Raw genomic sequence first — 21129 nt, forward strand, 5'->3', positions numbered from 1 at the left:
AAAATTTTAACCCGTATTTTTTAATAGAAGTAATTTACAAATCTGTTTAACTTTCTGGAGCCAGTTGATATATAAAAAAAAAAAAAGTTTTTTTCCTGTATAACCCCTTTAAATTTACTGTATCTGTATTTTCTTCAGTTTTTTTGACGGAATAAAAAATACTGTGTGCCGTTTTTTCTGCCGTTAAAAAAAAATGAAAATGAGCGCAGACGGGTCTACCGGGAATACCCCTTTAATATTGAAGTCTATAGAAATCGGAGGAGCCTTTAATGTCATCCGTTTGCATCAGTTTTTTTCAATCTGTTATTTGACCCGTTTTTACTTCTGAGCATGCTCAGAACAAAAAATGTTTTTTTTTTGTTTATTAACTGAACAATAACAGATCCAAATGGATAACATCAGTTTGCATCAGTTATTGTCTTTTTTTTTTTTTTTTTTTTTATTTAAAGCCATTTTTTGTTTTTTTTTTATGGAAGAAGAACAGGACGGGCTGTGTGAATGCAGCCTTACAATATCCAGTTCTTCAGGTCAGATTGAAGCTGCCAATTAGGGGTTAAAAAGTGACACCCCTGGTGGTAAACAGGGTACACGGAGCATCTCTGCTCTCCTACCCACCCCATGAAAAGAGTCTTGTGTGTGTCACCCCCTTTATCTGGCCACACATTCATCACCCCCGCTCCTTGTTCTTTATGGTGCCGGACACTTTGAAGGTCTCCTACAAGAGGTCAAAGTTTTCGAGAACAAGATTTAGGAGGCTCATTTGGAGACTCTCAGCTTGAGACAACAGAACTTTCTTGACCTTCGTCGCGCTTCAATGACTCGCTAAGTGCCAGGATCCAAGGGCAATTGAAATCCCAAATGTGAGTCTTTTGTGTTTCTGGTAAAGGGCAATTTAACTGTGATAATGCAGTGTCCACCCCTCATTGGCCGGGAGCGAGGATATATCATCATAACCAGTAAACCCTGACATAACACGGGGGGCCAATACATGACCCTGGATGTCTAGGAACGCAATCCTGCAGCACTGGACACATGGGGCTCACAATCTCATGCCCTTTATCTCAGTGTTTCCCAACCAGCGTGCCTCCAGCTGTTGCAAAACTACAGCTCCCAGCATGCCCGGACAGCCGAAGGCTGTCCGGGCATGCTGGGAGTTGTAGTTTTGCAGCAGCTGGAGGCACACTGCTTGGGAACCACTGCTTTATCTATTGGAAGAATAGAATGAAGTATGTTATACAGTCATGGCCGTAAAGTATTTCTCACAGATAATTTTGCGCACTGTGGACAAAGGCAAATCTAGATCTCTGGAGATGGACTTGAAACCTTGAGATTGTTGATATTTTTCCACAATTTTGGTTCTCAAGTCCTCAGACAGTTCTCTTCTCCTCTTTCTGTTGTCCATGCTTAGTGTGGCACACACAGACACACAATAGAAATACTAAGTGAACTTCTCTCCTTTTTATCTGCTTTCAGGTGTGATTTTTATATTGCCCACACCTGTTACTTGTCCCAGGTGAGTTTAGAGGAGCATCACATGCTTGAAACAATCTTATTTTTCCACAATTTTGAAAGGGTGCCAATAGTTTTGTCCAGACCATTTTTGGAGTTTGGGGTGACATTATGTCCAATTTGCTTTTTTTCCCCCTCCTTTTTTTGGTTTAGTTCCCAATACACACAAAGGTGTATTGGGAACTAATATTATTGGGAAGGTTTTAGGGGTGCCAACATTTACGGCTATGACTGTAGTAACTAAGGAGTTAAAAGACGCACTCTGGAAATCATTATTTTTTTTTTTTGCTTTTATAGTGGATCATAGGCTTTTATTGGAGAATATTGCAGAGGTTCTTGTGTATGACTTGTGCCTATCCGTTTTAGCCGATGTGGAAGGCATGGGTTAAACTCCATTTTGGATGAAATTGGAGCTAAAACACCAGGCATACATAAGAACTTCCACATTATTCTCTAATAATAGCCTACGTTGCACTACATATGTGCAAAAAGAAATCCTGGAGTGCTTCTTTAGGGGTACTCCGCTGCTCAGCGTTCGGAACAAACTGTTCCGAACGCCGGCGCCGGGAGCTCGTGACGTCATAGCCCCACCCACTGATGATGTCACACCTCGCCCTCTCAATGAAAGTCTATGGGTGGGGGCTTGATAGCCATCACGCCCCCTCACACAGACTTGCATTAAGGGGGCGGGGTGTGACATCATGAGGGGGCGTGGCTATGTCCTATAATAGTTAAATGCCCCAAAAGAATATATGGAATCGCTATTGTTGAGAAGATACAATACAAACTTACGCCAAGTGTCCTTAAAGGGGTACTCCATTGCTCAGCCTCAAACTGTTCCAAACGCAGGGAGCGCGTGACGTCATAGCCCCACCCCCTCATGACGTCAAACCCCGCCCCTTCAATGCAAGTCTATGGGAGGGGCGTGACAGCCATCACGCCCCCTCCCATAGACTTGCGTTGAGGGGGCGGGGCGTGACATTATGATGGGAGCGTGGCTGTGATGTCACAAGCTCCCGGCGCCGTCTCCAGCGTTCGGAACAGTTTGTTCCAAACGCTGAGCAGCAGAGTACTCCTTTAAAGTGTATCTGTCACGATGGGTCACAACAGGCATATGTTTCCACTTCACAAGCAATTTCGTAGCCATTGACTTGCCCAAAGACTGATGCGACTCCTGATCGTGTTAGTCTCAGGGTAAGTTTTGGGCTACGTCCTTTTCCGGGACAATTAAAGGGGTTATCCAGGAATGGAAAAACAGAGCAAATATGTTTCAAAAACAGCTCCACATCTGTCTCCAGGTTGGGTGTAGTATTACAACTTGGCTCCACTCACTTCAATAGAACTGGAGACACACCCAACCTGGAGACAGACAAGGAGCGGTTTTTGAAAGAAATTAGCTGTTTTGATATTCCTGGATTACCCCTTTAAACATATTGTGCTGCGGCTCATGGTGACATTGCCCATTTAAGTTTTCAACCAGAAAATTGTGCAAAAGGCATTCCCAATCTACACCTGCTTGTTTTCTTGCTGTAGGATTGCCCAAGAAGTGGCAACTTTTTTAGGAAGCGCGCACCACTTAAAATTTAATGGCGGCAGTTTGCATATGATGCATTAGTCTTAAAAGATTTCCGCCATCATATTGAGATATGTTCTGTAGTCACTGAATTCTAAACTTGTCCTCTATGGAACAGACTGATGAGTGTGTCATACAAAGCTAAGCTAGGAGAAAGGAGAACATGTAAAAATATCCCAAAATGTTTAGGCTACAAGTCTCTGGGGAGATCTCACACACACATCTCAGCCTTCTGAACAGAGGTGGATTCCTCGAGTTCAGCGTTCTCCAACCTGTACCTCTATGGCTGTGGCAAAACTACAATTCTCATCATGCCCAGACATAATAGGAGCTATAGTATTCAGAGAGACACAGGTTGGGAAACACTTGCTTTACTGCATCAACCAGTCTACGCTTGTAGATCAAAACACAAGCAGATGTATCAATGAAAGTACTTCAATCTCCAGTTGGATGCCAAATAAATATAAAATGATATATATATATACATATACATAGACAGATAGATATATTATATACACACACATACACATATATATATATATCCTGGGGAGGATCGAAACGTCGCTACTTGTTTCACTTTTTTTTGATGGAATAAAACTTCACTTGTTCTCATATCATGGAGTGCTGCACTGAATTCTATATATATATATATATATATATATATATATATATATATATATATATATATGTATATATATACACACACACACATATACACACACACACACACACACACACACACACACTATTATATAAATAAATGAGAACCCAACAGAATTACGTACAGTCTTTGAGCCGTGTTGCAGTGTGATCTCATGCGAGTCCGGGATCCTTTTAATGGGGTTCTGGAATAGAAAAACATGGATGTGAGTAGGTTGTATATACTATTCCCATATATATGATGAAATAATGGCCCTCATGTATAAAATCAAAGGCAGCAAAAACTGATGATGTGACCCCAGGCATGGTCCCATCACACGCTTTATTTTTAGATCAGCTTTAAATGGGCACTGTCAGATCCAAAAACTTTTTGTACGTTGTTAATAATGAAAATTTAAGATCTTTTGGAATATGGTTGTTTAAGCATTTTTTTTATATTTATTCATGAGAACTTCTCCTGAATATCCCACCACTAGAAGTCCCCATACCTACTGGGACACTAACTAGTCCTGCAGCAGCATCCAGCTTGTCCATGAGTCATGGACAAGAGATAAGTCATGGACAAAGCTTCATATGCAGATAAACCAATTACCTCCCACCCCACACAATCACCTCCCACCAACACAAGGGAGGGATACGCCCCCTCCCACCACATACCAAGCACCTCCCACCACCACAAGGGAGGGACACGCCCCCTCCCACCACACACCAATCACCGCCCATAAACACAAGGAGGGACACACCCCCCACCACACACCAATCACCTCCCACCACCAAAAGGAGGGACATACCTTCTCCCACCACACACACCAATTTCCTCCCACGACAAGGAGGGACACGCCCCGTCCCACCACACACCAATCACCTCGCACCATAAGGAGGGACACGCCCCCTACCACCACACACCAATCACCTCGCACCATAAGGAGGGACACGCCCCCTACCACCACACACCAATCACCTCGCACCATAAGGAGGGACACGCCCCCTACCACCACATACCAATCACCTTGCACCATAAGGAGGGACACGCCCCCTACCACCACACACCAATCACCTCGCACCATAAGGAGGGACACGCCCCCTACCACCACACACCAATTACCTTGCACCATAAGGAGGGACACGCCCCCTACCACCAATCACCTCCCATCACCATGATGAGGGAACCCCCCCAGGATCAGCTACTTATGCTCTATGCTGTGGATAGGGGATAGTTTACTTTTGCTGGAGTTCTCCTTTAAAAACACAGACCAAAACTCAGGCCTCTTCTTTGCTACTAAGACACCGGCGCTTTCTTCTTAAATGAATGAGTTATGGAGAATGCTATGACAGGTTATCAACCACTATGGTGGGAAACCCCTATAATAATATTCCAGCCTCAGGAACGAATCCTCGAAAAGCGTGACCGCTCCCTGACATTACAAACAGCGCAGTGTTTGCTCTGCTGATTACCACATGACAACGACACAATGAATGCCGAGCGAACGCCGACTTATGGAGCTGGCATTCCAGGCTGTGCTCCTCGTGGAATCTGAGATTCATAGAGACGCATTTCAGACAAATCCATCACAACACCAACAATAATAACTCGGCCCCTTCACGAAAATTCCTCTGTTCGGTGTAATGTCTCACATGCAACACAATACACCAGAGGGACAGAAAATATTCTCTAAAAACAGAACTCCAGAAAACAACTTGATTCAGACACCTTCTCCAAGGATAGATTTAGCTTTATTCACTACAGATCTGCTATTAAAGTATTGGCAGAGAATTAGTCACACCACGTTTTTGACTCCGGTTTAAACACCGTACTGTAACCGCATACATCAATGGAAAACACACATGTATACGGTTCCATGCGGGAAACCGTGTACGGTTTTTACTTTGCACATGCGCATTTGCATCCTAAAGTCCCCACCCAACACCCCTCCATTAAAAATGGACAAGATGTTGAAAAAGGTATTTTTTTTTTTTTTATAAAAACGGATGATACCGTATGCACTTTTAAAAACAATATACGGTTTAAAAACGCATACAGTTTACTTTTTCCCATACAGTTCCATCCGTTTTTTTGCCATACGTTTTTTTTTAAAAGAAATGATTGAAAACGGTAAGGCAAAAACATGGTGTGAACTTAGCCTTAAAGGGGTATTCCGCCCCTAGACATCTTATCCCCTATCCAAAGGATAGGGGATAAGATGTCAGATCGCTGCGGTCCTGCTGCTGGGGAGTCCTGGGATGCCCGCTGCGGCACCCCGCCATCATTACTGCACAGAGCGAGATCACTCTGCACGTAATGATGGGCGGTACAGGGGCCGGAGCATCGTTACGTCACGGCTCTGCCCCTCGTGATGTCACGGCCCGCCCCTTTCAATACAAGTCTATGGGAGGGGAGTGACGGTCGTCACTCCCCTCCCATAGACTTGCATTAAGGGGACAGGCCGTGATGTCACGAGGGGCGGCGCCATGACGTCACGCTGCTCCGTCCCCCGTATCCTTTGGATAGGGGATAAGATGTCTAGGGGCGGAATACCCCTTTAAAGGTGCAATCTGCCGGAAAACATTATATATATATATATATATATATATATATATATATATATATATATGATGTCTCATCATGGGGTTCTCTCGCTGGGGACCCCCGCGATCTCCGGGCCAGCAGCGGCGGCGGCCGGAACACGGAAGCTTGGAGCTTCCGTGCTCGTGACATCGCGCCACGCCCCCTCCCTTCCTGTCTATGGGAGGCAGCATGACGGCTAGTACGTACACATTAAGCCTCCTCCCATAGACCTGAATGGAGAGGGTGTGGCGGCTGTAGTCGCTGGACATCCGGCACGGAGCCGAGTTCGTTCCATGCACCGGATGACTGGGGTGCCGCAGCAGAGATCACGGGGGTCCCAAGCGGTGGGACCCCCACGATTAGACATCTTATCCCATATCCTTTAAAGAGGTACTCCGGAGGAAAACAAATGTTTTCAAATCAACATTTGCCAGAAAGTTAAACAGATTTGTAAATTACTTCTATTTAAAAATCTAAATCATTCCAGTACTTATCAGCTACTGTATGCTACAGAGGAAGTTGTGTAGTTCTTTTCAGTCTCACCACAATGCTCTCAGAAGCAAATTCCCATAACAAACCTCTCCTGCTCTGGACAGTTCCTGACACGCACAAGGTGTTAGAAGGGCACTGTGGTCACACTGGAAAGAACTACACAACTTCCTCTGGAGCATTCAGCAGCTAAGTACTGGAAGGCATAGAAGTAACTTACAAATTTGTATAACCTTATGGAACCTGTTGATTTAAAAAAAAAAAAAAATTATTCCTCCGGAGTACCCCTTTAAAGTGTACCTATCACTTAAAAAAAAAAAAAAAAAAAAAACTTCTAACATGTCATAGAGAAAAGCAAAAAGTTTTGATTCGTCAGGGTCTAAATACTCACACCCCCAACCGATCAAAACTTTTGATGCTTTTTAGGGTCTCTAGAATGGGCGAGGAGAGAAGTGCACAGCTGAGTACTTCTATCCCAGCATTTTGTAACGGCGAGACAATCCCATAGACTCCCTGTAGCACAAAGGGGACAAAACTTTCCACATTATTTATAGAACAAGTAAAAAAAAAAATGTTAAACGCATATAACCTTCTTCAAGAAGTTATAAGTTATAACAAGCTGATCTCAGGGGGTCCCAACCACTGGGATCCCACAATTGCAAAATCGGGGGTAAATAAATGGAGCGCATCACACAGGCACGGCCACCGTGCCATTCATTGTCTATGGGTCTTTCAAACATTGCAAAGCACTGAGTATGGGCAATGCTTGGAAGCCCAATAGAGCAATGTCTTCCAAACACTGTGGGGGAGAGAGGAAAAGCATAGCAACCAATCAGATTGCTTCTTTCACTCTTGAAAAAGGAAAACTGTCACATGTTTGATTCCGCAATAACCACATGTACTGATGGATAGTCCCGGAGACACTGATTCCTACGATCCCTACCTTGGCCGGATCCGTCCACCCGCAATCTTAGTTTTATTATATCTGGAAATATGGCTGTAACTGGCACGGGTGAGGTTTCTGTAGCTTAACTGGCACTGATGTCAGCACCGCCTGTGCGCAGCGCTGCCCTCTTATGAATATTCATCCCCCCTCCCTCCAGCTCTCCCTCTCTTCGGCGCTCCTAACTGGTCTTCACTGTGCATGCGCCGCTTCCTTCATAAGCGGGCGGCACTGCGGAAGGGCGGCGCTGAGGTCAGCGCCAGTTAAGCTACAGAAACCCCGCCCATGCCTGTTACAGCCAGATTTTTAAATACAATAAAACTAAGATTGCGGGCGAACGGCTGGGCGGATCCGGCCAAGGTAGGGATCATAGGAATCAGCATCTCCCGCATTATCCATCAGTACCTGTGGTTAGTGCGGGAGCAAACGTGACAGTTTTCCTTTAAAGAAGCAATTTTTTTCTCTGGACAGGTATTGATAAATCTCTCCCCTCCTCGCCATTGTGTCCCCAGCTGTTCCAAAACTACAACTCCCAGCATGCCAAAGGCTGTCCGGGCATGTTGGAAGTTGTAGTTTTGCGACAGCTGGAGACACACTGTTTGGAAAACACAGCAATAGAGAATGAATGTAGTCCTGGCCGTCCAATTTGAATTAAAAATAAATAAATAAATAAATAAATAACTATACAGAACATCATTAGGAATCAACCGATAAAGGGGTATTAAAGGGGTATTCCAGGCAAAACCTTTTTTTATATATATATATTAACTGGCTCCGGAAAGTTAAACAGATTTGTAAATTACTTCTATTAAAAAATCTTAATCCCTCCAATAGTTATTAGCTTCTGAAGTTTTCTGTCTAACTGCTCAATGATGATGTCACGTCCCAGGAGCTGTGCATGATGGGAGAATATCCCCATAGGAACTGCACAGCTCCCAGGACGTGAGTCATCAGAGAGCAGTTAGACAGAAAACAACAACTCAACTTCAGAAGCTAATAACTATTGGAAGGATTAGGATTTTTTAATAGAAGCAATTTACAAATCTGTTTAACTTTCCGGAGCCAGTTGATATATATAAAAAAAGGTTTTGCCTGGAATACCCCTTAAATACCCCTTTATCGGTTGATTCCTAATGATGTTCTGTATAGTTATTTTTTTTTTTTTTTTTTAAATACTTTCTACTCTGATGGTAATAAATAAACATTATTGTTTTTACTATATGTGTATTCTACGATGGTTAAAGGGGTACTCCGCTGGAGCCGGGAGCTCGTGACGTCATAACCCTGCCCCCTCATATCACACCCCGCCCCCTCAATGCAAGTCTATGGGAGAGGCCGTGACAGTCGTCACGCCCCCTTTCATAGACTTGCATTGAGGGGGCGGGGCTATGACGTCACAAGCTCCCGGCTCCAGCGGTCAGAACAGTTTGTTCCCAACGCTGAGTAGTGGAGTATCTCTTTTAAACATGAAGTTTGGAAGGAGTTTACATCCCCGGGCCACATGACCTGTGACCCGGTGTGATTGCTCCACCTATAAATATCCATGTTTTTCCTTTCGTTGTTGTATGACTAAGGGCGCTTTTAGTGCTTGAAACGCGTTACCTACCTGTGTTCCTGTGTTGTCATGTTGGAATAAATACAGTCTATTATTCAGGGGGATCCGATCTTTTTCTATAATATAAATTGATTCAGTCTCCTGCTCAAAGCTCAGCCTCACTCACTTTAAAGGGAACTTGACCCGCACTAAACCCAATACACAAGGTTATAGTAAGGGTAAATTGGATTACAATAAGGTATCACTTACCTGGATCAGGGTTTACTATTTCTGCAAAGAAACAGCAAACCCTGTTTCTGGAAGAAAGTTTTTCTAATCCTGAAATTCCCAAGTTACTTCTACCCCTGATAAAAACGGAGATACAGCCAAAACCCCATTGTGAGACAGGCAACGGAGGGGCAATGTGTGACCAGCAGGATGAGGCACTATTGCAACAGTCATGTCGCTGGAAGAAGTCAAGTGCCTATTATAGTAGAGGCTGATCCCAAACTATTTTCTATAAGACTATGAAATAGAATTTGCCGTGTGCCTGACCAGGAGTGATAAACACTTCGCAATTCCAGAAAAATGTACGGCAGAAAAAGCACAGGAGGCCAGGTGATCGGCTTCTATGCAAATTAGTACGTTCTGCTATACTTTACATTGCTGCTGCTCTACTATACCAATGTGCATGTGCACAGCGACACCTACTGGTCAGTTTAAGGTACATACCTACCATGCAAAGAAATGACAGGAATTAGTAAAAATAAGATTTATTTATTTATATATATATAGTAAATTTGAGTAGCCGTATTAGTCCAGTGATGCAAATCATAAAATGTTGCAGTATCTTGTAATCCCTTTTTTATTGGACTAACAGCATTTTGTAGAGACGATATTTCGGGATTCCTCCCTTTATCAAGTCCAAAGCTTTGCGGCGGTGATGGGGGGGGGGGGTATGATGGTGATAGGAGGGGGGGGGGGGGGGCGGTGATAGGACTCAGGACCCCCGGACAGGCAGGGGTGAGAGAAGCGGGTGGCGGCGGCGGTCTCTGGCACCGCAAAAGCCCCTGCAGTTCATTGATTTAAAGCGCCCGCTTTAAATCAATGATCTGCAGCAGTGTCACGGGGGGGATAAATAGCCGATAACTTATACCGGAATATTGGTATAAGTTATCGGCTATCGGCCCTAACCTCCACCGATTATCTGTATCGGCCCTAAAAAAACGATATCGGTTGATCCCTAGTCTAAAAGGTTAATTTGGGTCCCGGTGAAGTGAAAAAAACTGTGACCTGTAGCCGAATGTGACCTGAGCTCAACGCTCTCAGTGCGGATCGCTGTTAGGGGTTAGGATTAGAGGTTAGGACTGGGGTTAGAGGTTAGGGTATAGGGTTAGGATTAGGGGTTAGTATTCGGGTTTAGGATTAGGGTTACGATTAGGGGTTAGGATTGGTTGTAAGGGTTATTATTAGGGGTAAGGGGTTAGGATTAGGGGTAAAGGGTTGGGATTAGAGTAGGGGAGCGAGAGGGAGTTTACTGTAAAAGTAGAAAAGTGTGTCCCTGTGCGGAGGGTCACATTCCGCTACAGGGACACAGTTTTCTTCATTACATCGGCTACGACGCGTGCTCAGGTATCAGATTAGGTATCGAGGACATTTGCACGAGTACAAGTACTCGTGCAAATATCCAGTATTGGTCCCAATACATAGAAACATAGAATGTGTTGGCAGATAAGAACCATTTGGCCCATCTAGTCTGCCCAATAATCTGAATCCTATCAATAGTCCCTGGTCCTATGAAGGATAGCCTTATTCCTATCCCTATCTTATATGAAGGATAACCTTATGCTTGGCCCTATCTTATATGAAGGATAGCCTTATGCCCATCCCTATCTTATATGAAGGATAGCATTATGCCTATTCCTATCTTATATGAAGGATAGCCTTATACCTATCCCTATCTTATATGAAGGATAGCCTTATACCTATCCCTATCTTATATGAAGGATAGCCTTATGCCTATTCCTATCTTATATGAAGGATAGCCTTATACCTATCTCTCTTATATGAAGGATAGCCTTATACCTATCCCTATCTTATATGAAGGATAGCCTTATACCTATCCCTATCTTATATGAAGGATAGCCTTATGCCTATCCCTATCTTATATGAAGGCTAGCCTTATGCCTATCTTATATGAAGGCTAGCCTTATGCCTATCCCCATCTTATATGAAGGCTAGCCTTATGCCTATCCCTATCTTATATGAAGGATAACCTTATGCTTGGCCCTATCTTATATGAAGAATAGCCTTATGCCTATCCCTATCTTATATGAAGGATAGCCTTATGTCTATCCCTATCTTATATGAAGGATAGCCTTATGCTTGGCCCTATCTTATATGAAGGGTAGCCTTATGCCTATCCCTATCTTTTATGAAGAACAGCCTTATGTCGATCCCTATCTTATATGAAGGATAGCCTTATGCCTATCTTATATGAAGGCTAGCCTTATGCCTATCCCTATCTTATATGAAGGATAGCCTTATGCCTATCCCTATCTTATATGAAGGATAGCCTTATGCTTGGCCCTATCTTATATGAAGGATAGCCTTATACCTATCCCTATCTTATATGAAGTATAGCCTTATACCTATCCCTATCTTATCTAGCCTTATGCCTATCCCTATTGTATGAAGGATATCTTTATACCTATCTTATATGAAGAATAACCTTATGTCTATCCCCATCTTATTTGAAGAATAACCTTATACCTATCCCTATCTTATATGAAGGATAGCCTTATGCCTATCCCTATCTTATATGAAGGATAGCCTTATGCCTATCCCTATCTTATATGAAGGATAGCCTTATGCCTATCCCTATCTTATATGAAGGATAGCCTTATGCCTATCCCTATCTCATATTAAGGATAACCTTATGCCTATCCCTATCTTATATGAAGGATAGCCTTATGCCTATCCCTATCTTATATGAAGGATAGCCTTATGCCTATCCCTATCTTATATGAAGGATAGCCTTATGCCTATCCCTATCTTATATGAAGGATAGCCTTATACCTATCTCTCTTATATGAAGGATAGCCTTATGCCTATCCCTATCTTATATGAAGGATAGTCTTCTGCTTATCCCATGCATGTTTAAACTCCTTCACTGTATTTGCAGCGACCATCTCTGCAGGAAGGCTATTCCATGCATCCACTACTCTCTCAGTAATGTAATACTCCCTGATATTACTGCAGAAAACTTTCCCCTCTAATATAAAACTATGTCCTCTTGTGGTAGTTTTTCTTCTTTTACATCTCCTCTCCTCCTTTACCGTGTTGATTCCCTTTATGTATATACTAGTATCGGGACATGCCTATTTTTTTCTATTTTTTATAATAGTGTTTCCCAACCAGTGTGCCTCCAGCTGTTGCAAAACTACAACTCGCAGCATGCCCGGACAGCCGAAGGCTGTCCGGGAATGCTGGGAGTTGTAGTTTTGCAACAGCTGGAGGCACACCGGTTGAGAAAACACTGTTTTAGAGTATAATAGTCCAGCAGGAAGATTCGACCTTACACCCCAAGACCAAAGTGGCACCCAAAACCACCACAGATATAGTAACAACATCTTATAACTTTCCCACGTGAGTCACTGAGGTCAAAGACTGGGAGGATAGAGACGGAGCACTTCAGGACTCAGAGGGTTGACTCCGGCCTATTCCTTCCAATGGCCAGGAAACAATGAAGCTCGCAGCGGAGCTCTCCAAGCACTCCGGGCCTGGTGTAAACACTGACTAGACTATAATGGAGGGGCCGCTCCTCTCATGGCTGTCTGGGGGACCACAGCGCAATTCAGGAGGAGAAGGAACAATCTGACAGGGAACATGAAGAGAGACGCCATCTTTATCATCGTGTCACTTGTAGGTCACTTTGCAGGACATAGGGGGAGATTCCTCAAACCTTGTGTAAAAGAAAAAGCTTACCGGTTGCCCATAGCAACCAATCAGATCGCTTCTTTCTTTCACTTTTCAGAGGCCTTTTTTGAAAATGAAAGAAGGAATCTGATTGGTTGCTATGGGCAACCGCACCACCCTTCCGCTACACAGGTTTTGATTGAACTTGATGGCTCTATGGGGGGGGGGGAGATTTATCAAAAGGGTGGTGCTGTTGCCCATAGCAACCAATCGGATAGCTTCTTTCACATTTTTAAAAATGAAAGAAGGAATCTGGTTGCTACGGGCAACTGCACCACCCTTTTGAGCCACACCACACAGGCTTTTGATAAATCTTCCCCCATCAAAGATAACATACTGTCTGCCCGCAGCCACCACTAGGGGGAGCTTAGCGCATACATGCTGGAATGTTGGTGATGCATAAAACAGAAAAGGGCAATGGCACTGACCTGATAAACTCGCCACATCGTAAACTGGATCGCTGGGCATATGTAAACCCACCCTTAAAGAACGCACTGCAGGTTTTGTATTGTTACCCATATTGCGCACACTCCTTATCGCTAGACCTAAAGCTCCATCCGTTCTATTCTAGCACTGGTGCATCCAAGCGGTTCATTGCTGTAACTGGGTCAAGTGATCACCAGCCTGACCCACAGAAAATGACAGTGCTTAAAGAGGTATTCCATGGAAGAAAAAATAATAATTTTTGTTTCATATCAACTGGGTCCAGAAAGTTAGACAGATTTGTAAATTACTTCTATTAAACATCTTAATACTTATCAGATGTTCTTTTCTGTCTGAACACAAGTGCTCTCTGCTGACACGTCTGTCTGTCTCAGGAACTGTCTAGAGCAGGAAAGGTTTGCTATGGGGATTTGCTGCTACTCTGGACAGTACCTGAGACAGACAGAGGTGTCAGCAGAGAGCACTGTTGTCAGACAGAGAAGAACAATTCAACTTCAGCAGCTGGTAAGTACTGGAAGGATTAAGATTTTTTAATAGAAGTAATTTACAAATCTGTTTAACTTTCTGGAACCAGTTGATATGGAAAAAAAAAAAAAAAAAAAGTTTTTTTCATGGAACATCCCTTTAACGTGTCAGAGGAAGTGGTCAGACCTGGTGTGGCTGACTTCCTGGGAACTACAAGATGATATCATCACCTATAAGATTCATCCTGCTTGCTCCCAGACCCCTCCCCAACGCCATCTGTAAACTGCAGCTGCAATCTCTATGTGATCTGGATATTTAGTACTTATACACCTCCCCTCCAGCTCTATCTGTAAACTGCTGCTATCTCCACGAGATTAGGATATATAGTAGTTATTCACTTCCGCCCCAGCTCTATCTGTATACTGCTGCTACTATCTCCAGTTATATAGTAGTTATACACCTCCTACGAAGCTCCTCTATGGGATCAGGATATATATATTAGTTATACACCTCGCGAGGCTGTGTGGACATGTCGCATTATTGCTGGATTTATTCTGTGTTTTTGTTATGGTTTTCCCCAAAAATGGTGCTATTTACAGCAATTGTGCAAGTCACTAAAACAGCACAATTTTTTCAGCAATTTTAGAAAATCCCACCAAAACAATGGTCAAAAATGCAGGAAAAATACAACAAGTGAACACAGCCTTAAGACTGTAAATCTTCATAAAACACCTCAGCTGTGATCAGTGGTCAAATCACTTTCTCCTTGTGTTAATATTTCTCGGAAAACTTACTCTGAATAAGAAAAAGGCATCAAAACTACACATAATGTGAACTGACAGCAGCTAAATTAGGAGTCTCAGAAGTTTAAGCTTCTAGTTTCTGCAGTTGCGCCAAATGATAAGGTTTGTCTCAATAGATAACGTTTAGTGATGAGACATCCCCCCTCTCTCTGCAAAGCCAGAGGATTTATGGGAAATGTAAGCAGCATGAGAAAATCAATGTGGGAGATTTATCAAAACCTGTCCAGAGGAAAGGTTGCTGAGTTGCCCATAGCAACCAATCAGATGGCTTCTTTCATTCTGCAGAAGCCATTTTAAAAATGAAAGAAGGAATATGTTTGGTTGCTATGGGTAACTGGACAACTTTTCCTCTGGACAGGTTTTAATAAATCTCCCCCAATATGACTAAAACCTATGCCTGCCACATCAGTGTAAAACCCTGGGTACCATAACAATGTGCCAATTGTGAGGGGGTGGGCTTGTACTGCTGCCATTATCAACTGCTGTATGCTTCAGAGGAAGTTGTGTAGTTCTTTTCTGTCTGACAACAGTGTTCTCTGCTGCCATCTCTGTCCGTGTCAGGAACTGTCCAGAGTAGGAGCAAATCCCCATTCGCAAACCTATCCTGCTCTGGACAGTTCCTGACACGGACAGAGGTGTCAGCAGAGAGCACTGTGGTCAGAAAAGCACTACAAAACGTCCTCTGTAGTATACAGCAGCTGATAAGTACTGGAAGGAATAAGAATATTAAATAGAAGTAATTTACAAATCTGTAAATCACCAGAGCATTCCTTTAAAAACGTATCCCCTATCCACGGGATTGGGGATAAGTATGTGATCGCAGGGGAGTGTGACCGGTGGTAGCCCCCGCGATCTCCTGCCTGGTGCCCCGGCTCTCCCCATGCACGTAGCTGTGCTTAACATGCCCCCTCCATGCATATCTATGGGAGATACAAAAATGTGGTGACCCACGGTGATGGCGGGACCACGGGGTGTAGGTGGATGGGGCAAGATGGTATTAACGCCCAGGGCAAGGTGTTATTAACCCCTAATGTTCTTGCTGGCAGAGTGGTTTTTAGGTACCGGAACCACACAAACGGTATCTCTGCTATTCCAATGGCTAGGCAGTGAAAATGAGAGTCCACGACCAGGTAAGGGTTAACGGAGGCTTTACTGTGATCAGACAGTTGTTATAGTCTTTACAGCTAGGCCGGATTCCCAGAGAGTAGACCAGTAACACAGAAAGGGCCCTGCAGCTTGCTGAGACTTGTAGTTATTGTAATAGACTTTAGTTCGGCCACGCAGACTAGAATAGACTTGGTCAGTGTCTTGACTTCGGTAGAGACAACAGACATTACTGACAATGTGGCTGGTGTGCAGGCTTTATGGCCTCCACGTGTACTGGATCTGTGATGTCTGTGCTTTGCTGTCCTCAGCAGAAAAAGTGCTAAGAGAGAGAATTGCAATGGCCGCCCCCTTATATAGAGCCAAAGCCCATTGGTCAAGCTGCGGGTCATAGGTTAAGCTGGTGCTCTCTGGGTAACATCATGTGACAATCTCACAGGTCCTTTAGACTTTCTATACATTAGGACACTGACTACACATAAGGTAGGATAAATAACCTTATAGAAACAGCAGGGGAGACCCCAGGTCACTGAGGGACTCAACCTGACAGGGCCAAAGTGTAGTGCAGGACCATGTCCTGTACTGGGACATCGCAAAAACAATTGGTTCACTTAAATAAGTAAAGAACAATATGCAGCCGATAGCAATGATTTTATTAGCCGCAGTATATTTTGATTGACAGCTGACTGCTGACCCTTTTACATGGGCCTATGAATATTCCTATGAATGCTGGTTCGCCCAATAAATGGCCTGTATAAAGCCGCCTTTAGAGAACCCCCTTTTGAGGACACTCAAAGTTGTTAAGAAAATAAACGCTTCCTCTAGTCTTTTCCATTAATTTACACACTAGCCCAAAAGAAGAGACACCATTCGGAATAGAATGTAAAATAGTGAGGACTTGGAGAGCTTCCTGTGCGGAGACTTGGCGTGAGGGACATGTTATCACTTCCCCTCCTCTGTCGACTCTTCTGTTTAAGGGAACACAATAGAATCTAAACAAAAGGCCATTTATCAGCGTGATAGGATCGCAGGAGAAGACGCCCGGCTTTCCCACTACCATATTTATAGCCGGACAGAACGGGAACGGAGGATGGGAGAAGCATGGAGGCACCCCGAGGTCACTTCCTGCGGATGGGCCTCCATAACTTCTACAGCCTCAAGTGGATAAGTCACATTCACATGAGAAAAGTCTCCCTTCTGCTTCTACAGGGGACTTCACCTGGCTTTTCCAGACTCCTGAACTACAACGAGAAGTGTGCCCCATCACCTGAACTCTAGGAAAGCCGGGTGACAACCTTGACCATGGCGGTCCCAGTTAATGCCCATCTAGTTTCAGAGAAGAGAAGGGTTTTGACTGTTTTTTTATCACTGTTGAAGCTTCAGTAAATCTTAAAGGGGTACTCGCCCCCAAGACATCTTCGGATAGGGGATAAGATGTCTGATCACGGGGGTCCCGCCACTGGGGCCCCCCTTGATCTCAGTTGCGGCACACCAGACATGCGGTGCATGGAGTGAACTTCGCTCCTTGCCAGGTGACTCGCGATGTGGGGCAGAGGCTCGTGATGTCACGGCCACGCCTCCTCAATGCAAGTCTATGGGAGGGGGCGTGACGGAGTCACGCCCCCTCCCATAGACAAGCATTGAGGGGCATGGCCGCGACGTCATGAGCCTCCAGCGCTGCACTCAACGCTCTAAACGAATGCCGGGTGCAGCAGGGAGATCCCCAGCGGCGGGACGCCCACGATCAGACATCTTATCCCCTATTCTTTGGATATTAAGATATCTAGTGGCGGAGTACCCCTTTAAAACACAATTGTCCATACACCATGTAAGAGTGATGTAAAAGAGGGGGGTTCTACAAATTGTGAGACCCTCCAATGTATTAGCCAGAGCAGAGAGCTGCTCACAGAGTACAGTCACTGAGCTGGAAGACTCTGCCCGCTCAGGTATTATGTGTTTGCCCACTTATCTATGAGCACCATATAGTACTATGTGCACCCAGCTGCAGTGGAAATATATGGTAATTTTGGGTTCGGCGTGTTAGAACAACTACTTTAAAGGGGGTTATCCAGGATTTAAAAAAACAAAACTTAGCTGTTTTCTTCCAGAAACAGCGCCGCTCTTCAGGTTGTGTGTGGTATTGCAGCTCAGTTCCATTCCAAATGAATGGAGCCAAGTTATACCACACACAACCTGAAATGAAGGGCAATTTTTGGATGAAAGCAGCTATGTTTTTTGGGGATAATCCACTTTTATAAAAAGCTGAATGGCTGCCATATAAGTTGTCACTTATCTTTCCAAATAAACAGATATAAGTAGAGCTTGAAAAACAAACCATATACTAATATGAAAGATGAAAGTGAACGGAGGATCTTTTATTTACTAGGATATATGTGACCCAGGGGGAAAAATATGACAATACAAAACGACAGTAGTGTCATAGGCTTCCCTGTGCTACAAAATAATGGCTTTACTGCCCCCTACTGACACACTGCAGATCCTATGAACGATTACAGAATAAAGTTAGAATATCCTTCATTTCTTTTGCGTCTTCACACAAACTACAGGTCAAGCTGTTTTAATAATATTCGGATAGTCAGATTAGCCTTACTTCAGTGTATACGGTTTATATGAGAGTAGCAATTACCATCCTCCTTTTTTATGGACTTTATCTGTGCCTAGTTGTATTACATTTTATAAATTATACTTGTTGCTCTCAGGTTGCTGTTTGTAAACATATTGTTTTATATTATTTGATGCTCGTGATCATTTTAGCGATATGTAACTGTTTATGTTTTTTTTCCTTCCCCCCCCCCCCCTCCCCCTATCCCCCCCCCCCTCATTTTTTTCTTTTGTATCCTATTCCCTGTTACCTAAAATCTTAATAAAAATCTTGAATGAGAGAAAAAAAAAAAAAAAGTTAATATCCTGCATTATAGTAAAAAAAAATAAAAAAAGAGTAGATTTTGAAAAAAAAATAAAAAAATGTATACATATAAATTAAATATATACACACACACACACACACACACACACACACAGTCATGGCTGTAAATGTTGGCACCCCTGAAATTTTTCTAGAAAATGAAGTATTTCTCCCAGAAAAGAATTGCAGTAACACATGTTTTGCTATATACATGTTTATTCCCTTTGTGTGCATTGGAACTAAACCAAAAAAAGGGAGGGGAAAAAAGCAAATTGGACATAATGTCACCAAACTCCAAAAATGGGCTGGACAAAATGATTGGCACCCTTTCAAAATTGTGGATAGATAAGATTGTTTCAAGCATGTGATGCTCCTTTAAACTCACCTGGGGCAAGTAACAGGTGTGGGCAATATAAAAATCCCACCTGAAAGCAGATAAAAAGGAGAGAAGTTCACTTAGTCGTTGCATTGTGTGTCTGTGTGTGCCACACTAAGCATGGACAACAGAAAGAGGAGAAGAGAACTGTCTGAGGACTTGAGAACCAAAATTGTGGAAAAATATCAACAATCTCAAAGTTACAAGTCCATCTCCAGAGATCTAGTTTTGCCTTTATCCACAGTGCGCAACATTATCAAGAAGTTTGCAACCCATGGCACTGTAGCTAATCTCCCTGGGCATGGACGGAAGAGAAAAATTTATGAAAGGTGTCAACGCAGGATAGTCCGGATGGTGGATAAGCAGCCCCAAACAAGTTCCAAAGATATTCAAGCTGTCCTGCAGGCTCAGGGAGCATCAGTGTCAGCGCGAACTATCTGTCGAAATTTAAATGAAAAGAAACGCTATGGAGGAGACCCAGGAGGACCCCACTATGGAGGAGACCCAGGAGGACCCCTCTGCGGACACAGAGACATAAAAAAAGCAACACTACATTTTGCCAAAATGAACTTGAGTAAGCCAAAATCCTTCTGGGAAAACGTCTTGTGGACAGATGAGACCAAGATAGAGCTTTTTGGTAAAGCACATCGTTCTACTGTTTACCAAAAACGGAATGAGGCCTACAAAGAAAAGAACACAGTACCTACAGTGAAATATGGTGGAGGTTCAGTGATGTTTTGGGGTTGTTTTGCTGCCTCTGGCACTGGGTGCCTTGAATGTGTACAAGGCATCATGAAATCTGAGGATTACCAACGGATTTTGGGTCGCACTGTACAGCCCAGTGTCAGAAAGCTGGGTTTGCATTTGAGATCTTGGGTCTTCCAGCAAGACAATGACCCCAAACATAGGTCAAAAAGCCCCCAAAAATGGATGGCAACAAAGCGCTGGAGAGTTCTGAAGTGGCAGCAATGAGTCCAGATCTAAATCCAATTGATCACCTGTGGAGAGATCTTAAAATTGCCGTTGGGAAAAGGCGCCTTCCAATAAGAGAGACCTGGAGCAGTTTGCAAAGGAAGAGTGGTCCAACATTCCAGCTGAGAGGTGTAAGAAGCTTATTGATGGTTATAGAAAGAGACTGATTTCAGTTATTTTTTGCAAAGGGTGTGCAACCAAATATTAAGTTAAGGGTGCCAATGTCCAGCACATTTTTGGAGTTTGGTGTGACATTATATCCAATTTATTTTTTTTTTGTTTAGTTTCAATACACACAAAGGGAATAAACATGTGTATAGCAAAACATGTGTTACTTTTACTTCATTTTCTTGAAAAATTTCAGGGGTGCCAAAACATTTACAGCCTTGACTGTATATCGGTGTTTAGGGTGGAGGAGATTGGAATATTTTGCATGGACCATATTGACCAATTTTTCAGCGAAATCTGCGAAGGAGTGTCCGCAAAAATTCTGCCTTGTATCCCAGTCCCATTGACTACAATGTGTATTCTGCGTCTCAGTGCACAGAGCTTCCACAATGGAACTTCGGACAAGGAATTGGATTCCTGCAGAAATTTAGGGAGGAAATTTTCCTTACTGAATTTCTTCAGTGTGGAAATTCCCTTACCCCAGGGCTCAAGTCCTGCAGGAACACATGGGAATGGGGTTCCTGCACTTTTTACACAGTAGAAACACTGTTCCTATTAGCAGGAGTCCTGAGTGGAAATCTTGGGTGAGGTCCCACACTTTTTTCCCAGGACTTGACTC

At 43.5% G+C, this 21129-nt stretch overlaps 1 protein-coding gene across 3 annotated transcripts in view; it reads right to left on the bottom strand.

Moving 5' to 3' along the window:
• Positions 1-21129, bottom strand: part of WDR70 (WD repeat domain 70) — a 292771-nt gene that overhangs the window by 245138 nt on the left and 26504 nt on the right. For all 3 annotated transcript variants that reach the window (XM_056546328.1, XM_056546336.1, XM_056546343.1), the window contains exon 6: positions 3868-3927. In XM_056546328.1, coding sequence (XP_056402303.1) covers positions 3868-3927 — 60 coding nt within the window. The remainder of the gene's footprint in view (positions 1-3867; positions 3928-21129) is intronic.

Source organism: Hyla sarda, chromosome 1 (genome assembly GCF_029499605.1).
Source record: "Hyla sarda isolate aHylSar1 chromosome 1, aHylSar1.hap1, whole genome shotgun sequence".
Lineage (NCBI taxonomy): Eukaryota > Metazoa > Chordata > Amphibia > Anura > Hylidae > Hyla > Hyla sarda.